General features: G+C 48.4%; 1 protein-coding gene across 1 annotated transcript; it reads left to right on the top strand.

Moving 5' to 3' along the window:
- Positions 1-15,404: 15,404 nt before the first annotated feature.
- LOC103700208 (uncharacterized) lies at positions 15,405-16,935 on the top strand. Its single transcript, XM_039116929.3, has 3 exons — positions 15,405-15,842; positions 15,927-16,132; positions 16,494-16,935. The coding sequence occupies exons 1-3, from the start codon at positions 15,753-15,755 to the stop codon at positions 16,741-16,743; spliced, it is 546 nt and encodes a 181-aa protein (XP_038972857.1). The 5' UTR covers positions 15,405-15,752; the 3' UTR covers positions 16,744-16,935.
- The last annotated feature ends 276 nt before the right edge of the window (positions 16,936-17,211 follow it).

Below are 17,211 nucleotides of genomic sequence, written 5' to 3'. Positions count from 1 at the left end.
ATTGATGCATTACCTGGGAAATCAGATCGCCAGTTGCTGCTTGCGAGGAGTGTCAGTTAAGCGGCCGCGATGCGCGCGTTCTTCGAGGCGAATGCGGCCTGGGCGCGAGCGGAGATATGTGGACCTAGGGGTACGTGCCACCCGGAGTGTCCTGCACAAAGAATGCGATTAAGGAGAATGACGCTTAGGAAATCACGGGAAGATACGCCTCGAGAGCCAGAACGGCTCCGGATTCAATGCGTCCGCATTTATGGGAGCCACCCGCATCGGAACGACCGGGGGGCTGCAGTTTGGCTATAAATACAGGTGCAGGTGCGATGGAGTTTGCCAAGCCGGAGCTGTTCAAGTTGCCATGGATCGTGGACCTTCTCTCTGGCGCATGGCTGAGAGACTCCTGCCGAAGGAACGGGAGGCGCGCCCCTCGCGACTTCAGCCAACTAGCCGTTTCATCTGGGATCAGCAAGGAGGGTCTCTCCGGCGGAACTCCGCTCTAGGCGTTTCATCCAGGATCACATCTCCCCTTCTTGAAGTTCAGCCTCCCGATTGAGCTCTGCACCAGACGCTCGATCCGGGACCGCGCCTCCATATGCTCTTCTCCCTCGTATTCCTTCTCTCCTCTGACACTGGGGAGGATCGGAATATCCTTTGGAGGCGGCGTTCCCCTGGGGGCAGCGGGAGCTTCGTCTGCGGCGGCTCCTCATCCTCTTCGTGGGGCGTGGATGGCGCCTCCGGTTGGAGGCAGTGTGGACTTCTCCTTCGTCCACTTCTTCTTCATCCGCGCCGGCTCTTCGTCTCTTTCGTGAGACGCCGATGGCGCCTCCGGTTGGAAGCACCCACTTCCGACGGGATTGCAACCGCTCCAGACGGAGGTTTCGGGATCCCAGATCTTCAGCTCCTCGGAGTCTCCACCTCTTCTTTACTTTCTTTACACCCTAATTCCCCTCTGGGAATTCCTTGTAATCACACGAGCACGCCGTTGTAACCAGAAATTATTGAAATGCAAAGTGTTATACATTTTTGAACTGTCTTTCTGGCATCGTCGTTCTACTGGTAATACATCCGCAGGTTAGCAGAATTCCAGCTCCTTAGAATTTCTCGACCATCTAGGGCCTCCAACTGGTAGGAGCCAGGTCGGTTTACCCAGCGAACCTTATATGGGCCTTCCCAATTTGGCGCTAGCTTCCCACCTTCCGCAGGTCGAGATGCTTTAGCTCGCCTTAGCACCAGATCTCCGATTCTGAAAAGCTTCGGTCGGACCTTGGAGTTGTAATATCGGGCTACCCTCCGCTGATACATCGCCATCCGAACCTGCGCCATTTCCCTCGCTTCTTCCAAGAGATCCAGGTTCCCTCGGAGTTGTTCCGAATTGGCCTCGGGTCGGTGCGCGGCCACCCGAGGTGAGGGGAGTCCGAGCTCCACGGGGACAACGGCTTCCGTGCCATAGGTTAGGCTGAAAGGCGTCTCCCCGGTAGGGGTCCGATGCGTGGTCCGATACGCCCAAAGGACATTCTCGAGTTCTTCGACCCAAGCTTGCCCCGTCTGACCGATTCGCGCTTTGATTCCTTGGAGGATTGTCCGATTTGTGACCTCGGCCTCGCCGTTGGTTTGGGGATGCGACACAGATGTGAACCGATGCTCGATCCCGAACTCCTCGCAGAAGTCACGAAAATGCTTGTTGTCGAACTGTCGCCCATTATCCGAGATGAGGACCCGAGGTACCCCAAATCGGACAATGATGTTCTTCTTCACGAACTTCCGGACTTGCACCTCCGTGATAGTGGCCAGCGGCTCTGCCTCCACCCACTTGGTGAAGTAGTCGATTGCAACAATCAAAAATTTCCGCTGAGCTGAAGCAACGGGGAATGGTCCAAGGATATCCATTCCCCACTGGGCGAAGGGCCAGGGTGCCGTGATTGGTGCCAAGGGGACAGAAGGGACTCTCTGGACGTTGGCGTGGCGCTGGCAGGCGTCGCATTTCCGCACATGATCCTTTGAGTCCTCCAACAAGGTAGGCCAATAATAGCCTTGCCTCATGATCTTATGCGCCAAGGACCTAGCCCCCAGGTGCGATCCGCAGATGCCTTCGTGGACTTCGCTGAGGGCGTAGGCCGCTTCCGAGGGGCGGAGGCACCTTAAGAGGGGGGCGGTGAACGAGGTCCGATACAGCCTCCCTTCATAGAGTACGTAGTGGGCGGACTTCATGACGAGTCGCCGAGCTTGATTTTCGTCCTCTGGGAGGATCCCTTCGGCGAGGTAGGCGACGAGCGGGTCCATCCAAGATGGCTCCGGATCAATCGCCATCACCGCTCCGGCCTCGCCGATGCTCGGGGCATCCAGGGTCTCCAGGTAGATCGCCCTCGACAAGTTGTGCGCGTCTGCGCCCACCAAGCGGGACAGCCTGTCGGCCCTGGCATTTTCGCTTCTTGGGACCTGCTGAATGTCAACGCTGCCGAGGTCGGGAATGAGTGCTTGCACCTTCCAGACATAGCTCTGCATGGTCGGGCTCCGAGCCTCGAACTCCCCTCGGACCTGCCCGACCACCAGCTGGGAGTCGGTGAAGACCTTCAGACGCCGGATGCCGAGCTCCTTGGTGAGTTTGAGTCCTGTGACTAGGGCCTCGTATTCCGCCTCGTTGTTGGTCACTGGAAATCCGAACCTCAAGGCATACTCGGCTATCACTCCATCGGGACTGGTAAGGACCAGCCCGGCCCCTCCACCTTCGGGGTTCGACGACCCATCAATGTGAAGCGTCCAGATTGGGAGGTCGAGGCTGGGTGTTTCCGGCGGCCTAGGTTCCGCCTCCTGCACAGTGCACTCAGCGAGGAAGTCCGCGAGCACTTGGGCCTTGATGGCGGGTCGGGGCTGGTAGCGGATGTCGAACTCACCAAGTTCTACTGCCCACTTCACCAGCCATCCCGCATTCTCAGGATTGCTGAGGATCTGCCGCAGTGGTTGATCGGTCAAGAGGGTGACAGGATGAGCCTGGAAATAGGGGCGAAGCCTCCTGGCCGCGGTGAGCAGCGCGAAGGCGATCTTTTCCGCCTTCGTATACCGCGTCTCGGCACCCCGTAGGACCCGGCTGATGTAGTACACAGGCTTCTGGAGCTTTGCCTCTTCCCAAACCAGTACTGCGCTGACTGCGGTTGGGGAGACCGCCAGATAGAGGTAGAGCATCTCCCCCTCTTGCGGCTTGGACAGCAGGGGAGGAGACGCCAAGTACTCCTTGAGTTGGTCGAATGCCACTTGACATTCGGCCGTCCAAAGGAAGTCTTTCGGGCGCTTCAACACCTTGAAGAACGGTTGGCAGCGTTCGGCCGATTTTGCCACAAATCGTCCGAGCGCGGCGACCCTTCCAGCGAGCTCCTGAATCTCCTTCACTTTGGTCGGAGGGGACATATCTTGGATGGCCTTGATTTTGTCCGGGTTGGCCTTGATCCCCCGCTGGTTGACAATGAAACCGAGGAACCTCCCGGCCGAAGCACCAAAGGCGCACTTCGCTGGGTTCGGCTTCACGCGAAACTTCCGCAAGGTGGCGAAAGTCTCCTCCAGATCCGCAATGTGCTGGTCTGCATGGCGACTCTTCACCAGCATATCGTCCACGTACACCTCCATGTTCCGGCCAATCTGCTCCTTGAAGATTTTATTGACGAGGCGCTGGTAAGTGGCGCCAGCATTCTTCAGACCAAAGGGCATTACCTTGTAACAGTACAGCCCCCGGTCTGTTATAAAGGCAGTTTTCTCCTCGTCCTGTGGAGCCATCATGATTTGGTTGTAGCCGGAGAAGGCGTCCATGAAAGACAGCAGCTGATATCCGGAAGTCGCGTCGACCAGTTGGTCTATCCGTGGAAGCGGAAAGCTATCCTTGGGGCACGCCTTGTTCAGGTCGGTGTAGTCGACGCACATCCTCCACTTCCCGCTCGCCTTCCGGACAAGTACGACGTTTGCCAGCCACTCGGGGTAGCTCACCTCCCTTATGAAGCCTGCATCCAAGAGTTTGTCTACCTCCTGGTCGACCACCCAGATCCGATCCGGGGCACAGTGTCTCTTCTTCTGCTTTACTGGTCGGTGGGTCGGGTCGACGTTGAGGGCGTGAGAAATGACCTCCGGGTCGATCCCGGGTACATCGGCCGCCGACCAGGCAAATACATCAGCATTGGCTCGGAGGAATTCCACTAACCTGAGCCGAGCTTCCGAGTCGAGGTTGGCACCGACCCGGACCGTACGGTCCGGGCGACCCTCTTCAAGGGGAACTTCGATCACACCCTCGGCCGGCTCCCCGTGCCGTAAAGCCACCTCGTCTCTGGCGTCAAGGGACTCGACGCTTAGGGCCTCCATGGGCTTCTTCCCTTTGAGAGTTGCTAGGAAACATTGCCGTGCGGTCGGTTGGTCACCTCGGACCTCTCCAATCCCGGCCGCCGTGGGGAACCGCATTAGCAAATGGTATGTAGAGACTACCGCGCGAAGGGCGTTCAGTCCGGGTCGTCCGAGGATAGCGTTGTAGGCCGAGGAAACACGGACGACCAAGAACCCGAGCCGCACCGTGGCTTCTGCGGGTGCAACGCCCGCAGTCACAGGCAGCTCAATGACACCTTCGGCCGAGATAGCGTCTCCAGTGAATCCTATGAGGGGGGTGGATGTTTTGTGCAACACTTGTCGGGACAAGCTCATCTTTTGGAAGGCCTCGTAAAACAAAATATCAGCTGAGCTTCCACTATCCACAAGAACACGCCTTACATCATAGTTCGCCATAGTGAGGGAGATCACCATGGCATCATCATGGGGGGTCTGAACCCCCTTTACATCCTCATCACAAAAGGTGATTACATTTCCGACCCGCTGCCTCTTCGCGACGGCCACCCCTGATGCTTCCACCGAGCCCCCTGCGTTTCTCACGGGCCGAGAGCAGCCCCCAGTGATGGTGTGGATTACGCCCGCGACGGGTCGATTCTGCTCCCGAGGCTCCTGAGGGGCCGGGTCGGCCGGACGCGGGTCTGCGGGGGGACGTCGGTCGTTTACATATCGACCGAGACGCCCTCGGCGGATGAGAGCCTCGATCTCGTCCCGAAGCTGGAAGCAGTCTTCGGTGTCGTGGCCGTGGTCTCGGTGGTACTCACAGTACGCCCGAGAGGGCCTCCTCCCAGGGATTTTCTTCATCTGCCTCGGGACCGGGAGGTTCTCCCGCCCCTTGACCTCCATAAGGATCTGGGCCCGGGGGGCCAGGAGTGGGGTGTACCGGTTGAAGCGTCGGTGCGGAGAACGAGGGCGTGGGGCGCCGTGGTTCCTCGCCGGTGACGGGCTTCTGCGCCGATGTTGAGGCGTCGGGCTCCTCCTCTGGGGTGCCTCTTTTCGCCTTTTCTTCCCGAGCTTTAGAGGGGCCTCGGCGGCCTCCTTGTTCCGGTGGGCGGCTGCCTCCTCGGCGTCTGCATACTGGTTCGCCCGAGACAACAGCTCCTGGAAGCTCCGCGGCAGGCGTTTGTCCAGGGAGAAGGTGAGTCTGCCCTTCCGGAAGCCACGCTTCAGGGCTGAGAGAGCCACCTCCTGGCTCAGGTTCCGGACCTCCAATGTAGCCTTGTTGAAGTGGGTAAGGTAATCCCGCAGGCTTTCTCCCTCGTTTTGCCGGACATCAAAGAGGGAGTCGGAAACCAATCGCCGCCGGCTACTGACGGCGAAATGGCTGATGAAGAGGCGAGTGAACTGGTCAAAGGACTGGATAGAGTCAGCCTCCAGGCCGGCGAACCACGCCCTGACTGGGCCACGGAGGGTCGCCGGGAAGGCCTTGCAGAGGAGGGGATCTGATGCTCCATGGAGGAGCATAAGAGTCCTGAAACTCTCCACGTGATCCCGCGGGTCCGCCGCCCCGTCATAGGGCTCGATCGCCGGCATTTTGAATCCCGGCGGATTTGGGGTCCGCAGGATCCTCGAGGCAAGCGCCGGTTGGAAGGAGATCTCCAAGTCGGCGAAGAGATCTTTGGAGTGGCCGTTCAGGACCTGGAGTTGTCTGTGGAGATCGTCCACCCGCCGGTCCAGGGAGCGCGACCGGTGGGTGGGAGACAAGGAGCGGCGCGAGGGGGACCGACTGGAGTGCGGGCCCCTCGAGGACTGGGGGGTCGGAGAACGCGCCCGGGTCCGCCTCTCGTACCCCGCACAGCTTCGATGAGAAGGTCCTGGCAGAATGGACCGTGCTCGAGAACCTTCCTCGCGCCGGCGCTCCTCCCCATGGGAGAGGAAGGAGCGCGGGTTGAGGAAGACAGGTGAGCGCTCGGGGGGCAGCGGCTCCTGGGCCCGCTGTGGCGCTCGAGACATCACACCCTGCAGGTTCTGCACTACCTCCGCGAGGGTGCGAACCTGCTGGGCTAACTGGTCGAACTGAGCGGCTTCGACCATCTGAATGGGGGGTGGAATGGTGGAGTGTTGCTGAGAATGTGTTGGAGACGCAGCGGCCTCCCGGCCGGAGGCGCGAGAGGCCCCGCGACCGGAGGCATTGGAAGCTCCACGACCACCTCGCCGTGCCATTACGATCGCTCTGAGATCAGGCCCTTCCTCTAGCGCCAACTGTTGCTGGTGGTCCAAACCGAGAACGATTGACACAGCGGTGTGAACGGGGTTCCGTCTGAGTTGTCTTGGTTGGTGTTGGTTACGCTCCACCTTCCACCGGGAAACCTGCGAGCAAGCCTCGCACCACCACTAGGGTAGCGGGGGCCCTCCGACGATCAAGTCAGAGGAGATTGGAGGAGGAGGAGAGATGATAATAGCAAGCAAGAGAGTGCTCTGGAAGATATTGCTTACCCCCCCTTCTCCCCCCAGCCGCATATATACCTGGCTGGGGGGTCTCTCAGGGGGGTTTGTCATCGTGGGGCGCGATGGAGTGGCCACTGACATGGCCGTTACAGGGCGTCGTGGAGCAGCGCTGGGTACGGCCATGACAGGGCGTAGTGGAGTTCCGCTTTGTACGGCTGATACAGGAGATCGTGGAACAGCATCGGATACAGCCGTTGCAGGGAGTAGTGGAGCAGGAGGCCTCGGCGTGCCTCTGGGAAGCAGCCTGTCGTTATCAAGAGATCTCCGACTCGGGGTCGGAGTGCTGGATCAGGGGGCAGCCGACTCGGGGTCGGGCTGCGGTGCTGAGGATATCCGACTTGGGGTCGGATTGCTAGATTAAGGGGCATCCGACTCGGGGTCGGGCTGCGAAGCCGAAGATGTCCGACTCGGGGCCGGACTGCTGGATCGAAGGGCAGCCGACTCGAGGTCGGGCTGTGGAGCCGAAGATGTCCGACTCGGGGTCGGATTGCTGGATCAAAGGACAGCCGTAGTCTTCATGGGCGCGCGTGCCGGTCACGTGGAGCATGGCGGCTTAGTTCCCCCGTAACAATTAGTATAATAAATAAAATTATAAAATTATAGGCAAAATTAGGTCTATATTTGTAAATATCTATGAATGACTTTTGAGGGGCCCAACACGAATCCTATGGAGAGAAGAAAAAAGATCTATTAAGATTATTTTTTTCTTTATGAAATTTGGACCATCCCACTTCAAAGCTACTTAGCAGGTTTTTTTTTTCTTTCCTAAAGGATTTAGACCGGCCCACTCCAAATCCAACTTTAGATATTTCTGAATATAGGCCTAGCCTACCCTATAATTTTATGAGTTTGTGGGTTGTGCTGATTCAATCTACGAATCTAATAGAATTTTTAACTCAATCATCCAAACATATCCTAAATTGGAGATGAGCTATCTTAAGCATAAGATGGCCAAACCCAATGTGGATCTAAAATTTGAAAGTTGAAAATATCCAACAAAATTCCTATCCTTGCGTCTTCCCAGAGAAAGTGTTCACAAATTTTATTGATAAATATGTCAATAAGGTCATAAAATATTCTGTACATATAAATAGAGGTGCAAATGGGTCGGATCAAGTCGGATCTTGACTGACCCTGATCCGATCTGGTTTCTTGTTCGAATTTTAATTTTGGGTCCAGACCCAAACTGATTGAAGATCGGATCGGGACAGGTCGGATCTACGGCTATAATTTTTGATCCAACACATCATTCGGGTTGGGTTTGATCCATGTATAACCCAGACCCAATCCAAAAAAAAATCGAGTTCGGGTCAGGTCTGGTCCTGGTTCTGTTCGGGTCTAGGTCGGGTCCAGGTTCGGTTTTTCCGATGCACCTCCTACTACCACTAAAAAGGGAGTGGAAGAAGGAGTTAGCAAGAGAGCTTCCGGTTTTTTCGGCCTAGCAAGCAAGCGAGATCGAGATTGAGGGAGAGAGAGGGAGAGAGAAAGAGAGAGATGTCAGGGTGGGACGAGGGGAGAATCTCATCCGCGGCTTTAATGGCGACAAGGGCAGCTTCCCCTACTTGTAACTAACCTCAGTAGTCCCCTCCCTTCTCTCTATCTTCTCTCTTTTCCTCTCCTCTAATCCATAACCCCGACCACCTTACTGTTGGGAAAATACTGTCCCAGAAAATTTTAAATCTATAATACTCTACTTCAATAAATAATAGGCAGAAATAGGCTTAGAGAAAATAAATAGAGAAAGTGGAAAAATAGAACCCGAGATGCTGAGGCGTGGTATGTTGGTCACTTTTCTTGAAGTAGATTTCGCCGCCTTACAGTGCACTAGGCTTGGATGGCGTTCTACTCCTGAGATACAACAGCCTCTCGCACTGTTCCTTCTGCCTCAATGATTTGCACGGATCAAAGAAGCTTTCGAACCCAGAATCAGTATGCAGCAAGCCCGTTGATTGAAAGAAAAACAGCAAACAGGAAGAATAGAAGTTCTCTGTTTTCAATTTTTTTTTATATATCCTGTCTAATCCGAAGAGGTCTATTTATAGACTTCTTCGGGACAGACGCGACCCAAAAACGATCCAACGGTCGAAACCGGTAAGAAAGTTTGAAAAAACACTGGGAGTATGGCCAGCGGATGCGAGGTTGGTTGCGAAGAGGTGCTAACGAGGAAGCGACGTGGCTCCTCGTGCTATGGGTGCGAGGCACGGCCCATGCACCTCTTGGCTCATCGTACCCGTTGTTCGACCTCGGCTCCTCTGGGCTCATCACACCTGTGGTCCGACCTCGGCCTCGGCTCTTCGCGCTTCAGTTGAGGTGGGTCGGACGAGCACAGGCACACAAAACCTTGGACGAGCAGGGGCAGGGCCCAGCGAGCACAAGCACATGCGCAAAGAACCTTCGCTTGGACAAGCACAGGCACAGCTCGGCTGCAGAGAACCTCGGCTCGGACAAGCACATGCCCAGCTCGGCTGCAGAGAACCTCGGCTCGGACAAGCACAGGCCCAACGAGCACAAGAGAACCGAGCTCGGCTCGGACAAGGAGGGAACATCCCAAAGAGCACAAGAAAACCAAGCTTTACGTAATAGAAATAAAAAGGAGGGAATGGGAATCGAACCTGTTATCTCATCCCCACCCAAACAACACACCAACCACCAAGCCAAACTCCCTTATTAACATATATGTATAATATATATATTTTAAGTATGAAAACTTTTAATCATTATTTAATAAAAATCTAACACTTACGACAGCAATGGAGGGCTTTGATGCCTTCGATGTCATGCTCTTCGATAAGATCCGCAAGTCCTCCATCTGAGCGAATCCTCTGCCCTTATGAAATTGAAGTAGCAGCAGCAACCACTGCAGCTCCTTCCATTTCCACTGCCCTGCAGCACAAAAAACCCAAAGAAATGGTAAGAACTGAGAATAGGAAAGGCCATCGCATGGGAAGGGGGGTCGTCCCATCATTATTAAGGGCGACATGACATTCTGCCACCACGATCAGTGTTGCCCTAGGGAGTGGGGAAGGTAAGAATAAAAAACAGTTAGACTGCGGGCAAATATTGTTGTGCCACCCCCACCTCCTTTTGCTATTTTTTTTAATCTTTTTTTAATACAAAATGTTTTTAGCTTGGTTTTTATCGGTAGACTGTGGGCCTGCGAGCCTAAACGGGTAATTCAGGTTCTGAGTCAAATCGGATCGGTTTGTTAGGTAAACGATTCAAAATTCACCCAAAAAAATGGATTGGGTCAGGTCCGGGTCCGGTCGAGATTCGGTAAACTCAGACCCCACCCGAAAAATAGAACGATCCAATTTTAGGTCCCGACCTGACCCTACAGGTCCTCCAATTCGGGTCGAGTCGGATCGGGTCATGGGTCAACATGACCCATTTGCAGCCTACATATAAAACTTTCCCATGCCGGCATGACACTAAATACTTATTATAATTAAATCACAAAATTGTTTATTGACATTACGTGCATGTGTGTTCTTGTGTACCCGTTGCCAATAGGGCTGCCAAATGGGTCGGGTGAGGTCGGGTCCTGAGTGACCCCGACTTGACCTAGTTTCTTATTCGGGTCCTAATTTTGAACCCAGACCCAACCCAATTGAAGATCGGGGCAGGTCAGATCGGGTCCACAGCAGACCCAACAAGTCATTCGGGTCGGGTCGAATCTATATATAACTCGGTCCCAACCAAAAAAATTTGGGTCTAGTTTGAGTCCGCTTGTTTGGGTCCGATGCATCACTCAATCCTCAGTTTTTTTTTGCCACCCTAATCGGCCCCAGTCATGTGCTTATTTCCCTATTCACAACACACTAGACAAAAGAACTCGTCCTTCAATCAAGCATTTCCTATCTGATTATCGTTCCACCTTCGGCAGGCGAGTGCGACGAACACCAAAAAAAGATCACACCAAGGAAGTTCCTTCCGGATTCCTATCGAATAACCTATTTCCTTGAGTAACAAGTGACAGGGTCATACGGATCAATTGTCCAGCGAACCATTCATTTGCTCCAAAAACTGAAAACAAAACAAAAAAAGCAACTAAAGTTACATTGTCCCTACTTCCCAATAGGACAAATCACAGCTGGAAACCAATAAGAAACAAGAGAAAAATAAAAAAAAATAAAAAAAGAATGCAACTGAGGTAAAGAAAGACCGGAGGGCACTCCTTAAAGCCGCGAGCCATCTAAGGCAGTAATAGACTTCTCCCATATGCCATTCAAAGGCCAATGGTCCAACAGACCAAACCCTGGAGCAACAAGAGTCCAGGAGAAACAAAACCATGCTCATGCAAGATGGAAGTGTCATGCATAAAGATATAAAATAGTATGTGCACTTTTAGGTGCTATAAGTAATCTTGTAACAAGAGCCAACCACTATTATTTCATTGTAGATGGCTACCCTAAGCCTCTTATTCCCCCTCTTGAAATATTAAGGGCTCGTGTGGATCGCAGGAAGTATTTTTTCTTCTAGGAATATGATTCCTGGAAAGCATATTCCTGAAAAGAGGATGCTTGGAAAAATACTTTTGTCATTTTGGTTGACAATGGAAAAGTAACAGATTTTCAGAGTACTTATATTTGGTTGACCATCCACTTTTCTGAGAAAGTTATGCGTAATTCTTATTATACTCTTAATAAAAATTAGGTTTTTAATGCCTTTTTAATGCTGAAGGGCTTTTTGGGAAAAAAAATAAAAATAGAGTGATTTCTGACTTACGGAAAAGTAACTTTCTCATATTTTTCATGGGAAAGATTTTTCCATGAAATATGGAAATCATATTTCCATGGGAATCCAACTTTTATGTCTCTCTTTTTTGAAAACTTCAACCAAACAAGAGATATCTCATTACTTTTCTGTTGACCCCACTTTTTCCCCTTCTTTTTCTGCGAACCAAACGAGTCCTAAAATTTTTTGCTTAAGATTTTTTCTGCGACATAATCAATATACAGGTCACTCAGGTCGGGTCGGGTTTGAATTCAGTAAACCCAAACCCCATTCGAAAATAGAATGGGTCTAATTTTAGGACCCAGCCCGGCCCCATGGGTCCTCTAATTCGGATCCGGGTTGGGTCTAATCGGGTCAGATTAGATCGGATCACGGGTCAACTCGATTCATTTGCAGCCTTAGCTGCCAATGTAATATCTTAGGCATTGGATTAATGAAATTATTGAAAAAACATTTAGCACCATGCACCCATGCCCAGACTCCTTCACTGTGACACGCGGCTCACTCTAAGTGGTACAGAGCTGCAGCTAAAATGGGTGCTCGACTGAGGGTGTACGTCTAACATGTGATCTAAGAAATCCCCATCCCTCGTTGAGCTCTCATTGTCGCTTTACAATGTCCCACCAACCAAAGAAACGGTGACATGGACGCCTGAATTGATTCACTTTTAAAAACAAAAAATTATTTATTATTTTTAGATTGTTTTTATTTTTTTATTTTGCATCTATACTTTCTAAAATATATAAAATTATATAAATATCCTCATAAAATTACTATTTGAATATATACCTTCATAAAATACTTATTTTGTATGTATATCTTTCTCATTCTTTTTTTTATATATGTACATATACCATCTGAAGCCATAAAAAAATAAATGATTTAAATTTGAAATGATAGAAATACTCTTACATGTAGATACACAAAAAAAAAAAATTTATAAGAATACACATACAAATAACACTTTACAAAGGTATTTATGCAATTATGCATATTTAGGAGGATATACACTTAAAAAATTCAGTAAAAAATGATCAAAATTCAATAAAGATAATTCAGTTGTTCTCAATAAAAAAAAGTGACAAAAAAATTTATATTATAATGTCACATGATCTCATATTAATATCAACTCTTATAGAATAAATTATGTTGCTTTTACAAAATTCTCGCCTAAAAAACGAACAACAACTCAACATTTACATATCACTAAAAAATAGTTTACTAATCTAAATATCTATAATTAATTTAAATTTGATATGCTTTAATCTTTTAAAATAATGAAGAATATATATATGATATAGATTCAATAATGATAATTATATTAAAATCAAATGAAGAATAACATTACTAAAATAATCACTTAATAGCTTTTTTGAATATATACTCTTCTAAATATAAGAAATAACATTAACATTCTTGTAAAGTTGCTATTTGTGTGTATATCCTTAATAACGTTTTTTTGCTATTTGATCTTGTATAAGTACTTAAAATCTACCCAACGAATAAACGATGTGGGACTAAATACATGCCCGTACGGGTACTTACATACTCCTTTTGTTTAAACCTTGACGTCTTCAGACTAAGGGTTCAAATCCATTCAAATCTAATGACAAACACCACGACCGGCTCGTGGTCAGCCCCAGTGGATCCGTGTTGCAGTGTCTCATAGTCCACATAGCTTATGGGTCGGGCTCACTCTGATACCATTTGTAATAATGCAGGATCTCACCCATAATGGCTACTCGGAAAGTATTATTTAGATTCTTTGATCCTGTATAAATATCCAAAATCTATCTACCGAGTAACCGATATAAGACTAAACATACGTCTGCACGGATCCTCACAACTTATATAGGAGAGATTTCTCAAATTTCTTTACATTAATCTTGTCGAGAGGAGAACTTGCCGCTCTCTGTGATTTCCCCTTGTCCCTCTCCAACTTCATCTCTCCCAAAGTTTCTAAGCGAGCCCTTACTTTTTTTATTTTTTGATTTTTTTTTTTTGGTAACCAGACTTTCTTTTGATTCACAGGCATCAAAGGGTGCTGAGTCGAGGGGTCTGCGCCTTTGAGGAAGACCATGTTTCCTAGGATTCTACATGCAATTTAAAATATTTGAACTGGAAGACCTCTCTATTGTACTGAATCCATTGGGGAAACAAGTTACCTTTGCGCGGCCGTGGTAGTGGTTTGGGTTGGAGTGCAGTGTCATATTAATTTGGAATCGTTCAAAATAAAAGCTTATATAATAATCTAATCAAGGATCCGATTCCTGTGCCACTGAACCTAATCCTTCATGACTTAAAATTAGGTAAATGTTTCCTAGCCTACATCAAACTGGAGTTTGGTACAAACTTGTCCAGCTCAAATTGATATTGCAAGGGTTGGGCTTCGGTTGATTGAGCTCAATTTGCTCAATTCGGAGAACCATGTTGCAAGCAAGTATGGTTTAGATCTTTAACAGATCTATTGATAGAAATTATTTTTTTATTTTCAGATGCTTCATTCCTTTGGTGCATCCAATGGATACGCCTAAGTGGTTAGATTTGATTAGAGATAGTGCTTAGAACATTTAATGTATTTAACTTGATTTAACTTATTACAGATCAGCTTAGATTAAGTATTTAATAAAATAACTAAGTTCAGATTTGAATTTTTAACCTATTTAATAAATCAAATTCGAGCTAATAGTTTTTTAACCTATATTGTATTCAACCACTACCCCATCCCTTTGTTTTTCCTCAAAAACTATCCAAACACTATGCTAAAGATTAAAACCCCATCCATACCATTTTATTTCAAACAATGGGGCATATTATCTATGATTATGAACAATGGACTTTGCTAACCTGCCCTGTTTGTCATTGGGTTGAGCCCAATCGACTAATAACTAGAGAATGGGCCTGTTCGGTCTCTATAAATTAGTAAAAAGAATACAAATAACTTTCCACCATTCTCTATAAATAATTACATTCAGATTTGAATTTTTGATTTATTTAATAAATAAATCATATTCGAGTTAATAGTTTTTTAACCTATTTAGTATTCAACCACTACCCCATCCTTTTGTTTTTTGATAAACACTATCCAAACACCATGCTAAAGATTAAAACCCCATCTATACCATTTTATTTCAAACTATGAGGCATATTATCTATGAACAATGAATTTTGCTAACCTGTCCTGTTTGTCATCGGGCTGAGCCCCATTGACTAATAACTAGAAAATGGACGTGTTTGGTCCCTATAAATTAGTAAAAAGTACAAATAACTTTCCACTGTTCTCTATAAATAATTACATTCAAATTTAAATTTTTGACATATTTAATAAATAAATCATATTCGAGTTAATAGTTTTTTAACCTATTTTGTATTCAACCACTACTCCATCCCTTTGTTTTTTCATAAACACTATCCAAACACTATGCTAAAGATTAAAACCCCTTCTATACCATTTTATTTCAAACTATGAGGCATATTATCTATGAACAATGAATTTTGCTAACCTATCCCGTTTGTTATCGGCCTGAGCGCAAGCAACTAATAACCACAAAATGGGCCTGTTCGTTCCTATAAATCAGTAAAAAGAGTACAAATAACTTTCCACTGTTCCCTGGTTATAATTTTGAATGCTACTTCAAAATCTTCCAGAAATTTCACCGAACAACTTTAAAACGTGAACCGGTTTCAGTGAGTCTAGTATATCCTTTCTCCCAGGTTTTTCAAAATAAAAAAAAAATAAAAACAATACCAAACAAATTATAAGATAATACAAAACTTTAAAAAAATTATATAGTATATATATATATATTTTCATTTGGACTAAAAGATCAGAATATATATATATATATATATATATATATATATATATTTGTGCGTTCAGTTTACGGGATTCCATCCAGCTGTTATAACTTCGCCTATCCGCAATCAATGCCAAAAAAAAAAAAAAAAAAAAAAAAAAAGAGGAGGGAAAGAGAGAGAGGTTGGGGCGAGCAAATCCCAAAAATGCTTACTCACACACGCGTACCAAAAAAAAAAAAACTTAAAATAATCCCATACCATTCATTCACCCACTCCTACCACCTTCTGGTATCTAGTCCACCTCACGGTTTGCACTTATTACCCCCCACCCTCTCCTTACCGACAGAAACAAGAGGGAAAGATCCAGCGGGAGAAGCAGAGAGAACCGTGACCGACCGGATCCCTAGATCTACTCCGGATCCATGGCGTCCATCCTGGTCCTGGTCATCGTCTTCGTCTTCGATCTCATCGCCTTTGGCCTCGCCGTCGCCGCCGAACAGCGCCGGAGCACGGTAAGCCCTCGAAATTATCGAATATTAGCGAGATCTGAGCTCATCCAATGTTGTCGATCTGAAGATAAAATACGGTGGTTCCAGGCGATCGTGGTGCCGGACTCGGAGAAGAACTACACCTACTGCGTCTATGACTCGGACATCTCCACCGGCTACGGCGTGGGGGCGTTGCTCTTCCTCCTGGTGAGCCAGATCATCGTAATGGTGGTGAGCAAGTGCTTCTGCTTTGGCCGCTCCCTCCGCCCCGGCGGCCCCCGCGCCTGCTCCCTCCTCCTCTTCATCGCCTGCTGGTAGTCTCTCCCTCTCTCTCTCTCTCTCTCTCTCTCTCTCCCTCCTTCTCTTACCGTCGGCGGTGACCATAACCGGAGCCGTTCAGATCTCCGACGGAGGTCGATTCCCCGGATCCGTGTTCCTATTTCTGTCCGTATTCTTTCGGACGGACTTGAAACGCTCAAAACAGAATTATATGTTGAGTTTTCAGTGATTTCACGTCCGGCGGTCGGTGATCCGAGCTGGAAGGTGGAGACAGCTGTCCCCCAAAACTAAGGCCGGCGAGCTGTTGACGTATAATGTTTTCTATGCGGGGTGTCCGCGTGGGATCTAACGGTGACTTAACGGCGGTGATCTTTTATGCGGTGGCTTTGGTTACAGGTTGACGTTTATAATAGCGGAGGCGTGTTTGCTGGCCGGGTCGGTGCGGAACGCGTACCACACCCGGTACCGGACGTTGTTCGTGAACGACCCGCCGTCGTGCCAGACGGTGAGGAAGGGAGTCTTCGCCGCCGGCGCCGCCTTCGTTTTCTTCACGGCGATCCTCTCAGAGCTCTACTACGTTGCCTTCTCCAAGGCCAACTCACAATACGACAAGGAGTCCTCCATTGGAATGAGCCCCTACAGCTAGATATCGAGGTCGATCACTCTTTAGATGGAGACTTGTTTTGCAGCAGTGTTTCTCTATTTCGTTATTGTTATTGGCTATTGATCTTTAGCTCTTTCTTGGTGGGTACAGAACATTACGTTGTGGGCTACTACTCATGGAATGTTGATCGAATTTTTTGTTGTTTCTTTTTATATAATATCAGCTTGATGATTCTGGGTGAGTGTGTTTATGGACTGCGTTGGTAGTTTTGATCCTAACCTATCTGGACCAACACTACACTACAGATCTACGGATGTATTGGAGCTGGCCACGGGTTGGATTTGAATCTTTAGCCCGATGTAGGGCTTAAAGGGAAGAGTATTATGAATGATATCAGAACAAACTCGATTCATAATTTGTGTAGATTGGAGATGTTGCAGACTGACCACGAGTTGATTGTTGTGTTTTTGATTAGATTTGAATAGATTTCAATACTTAGTTTGATGTGAA

The sequence above is a fragment of the Phoenix dactylifera genome, chromosome 3 (genome assembly GCF_051530095.1).
Source record: "Phoenix dactylifera cultivar Ajwa chromosome 3, Ajwa_hap1_PhDact_Kaust_v1.1, whole genome shotgun sequence".
Classification (NCBI taxonomy): Eukaryota; Viridiplantae; Streptophyta; class Magnoliopsida; order Arecales; family Arecaceae; genus Phoenix; species Phoenix dactylifera.
The sequence above is the reverse complement of the archived record's forward strand: the minus strand, read 5'-3'. Positions and strand labels throughout refer to the sequence as shown.

Excerpts from the sequence above, each read along its gene's own strand:
- LOC103700208 (XM_039116929.3), top strand. The coding sequence starts at position 15,753 with ATGGCGTCCATCCTGGTCCTGGTCATCGTCTTCGTCTTCGATCTCATC. Across the intron at positions 15,843-15,926 it reads CCGAACAGCGCCGGAGCACG|GCGATCGTGGTGCCGGACTC; the intron begins GTAAGCCCTCGA and ends CGGTGGTTCCAG. Across the intron at positions 16,133-16,493 it reads CTCCTCTTCATCGCCTGCTG|GTTGACGTTTATAATAGCGG; the intron begins GTAGTCTCTCCC and ends CTTTGGTTACAG.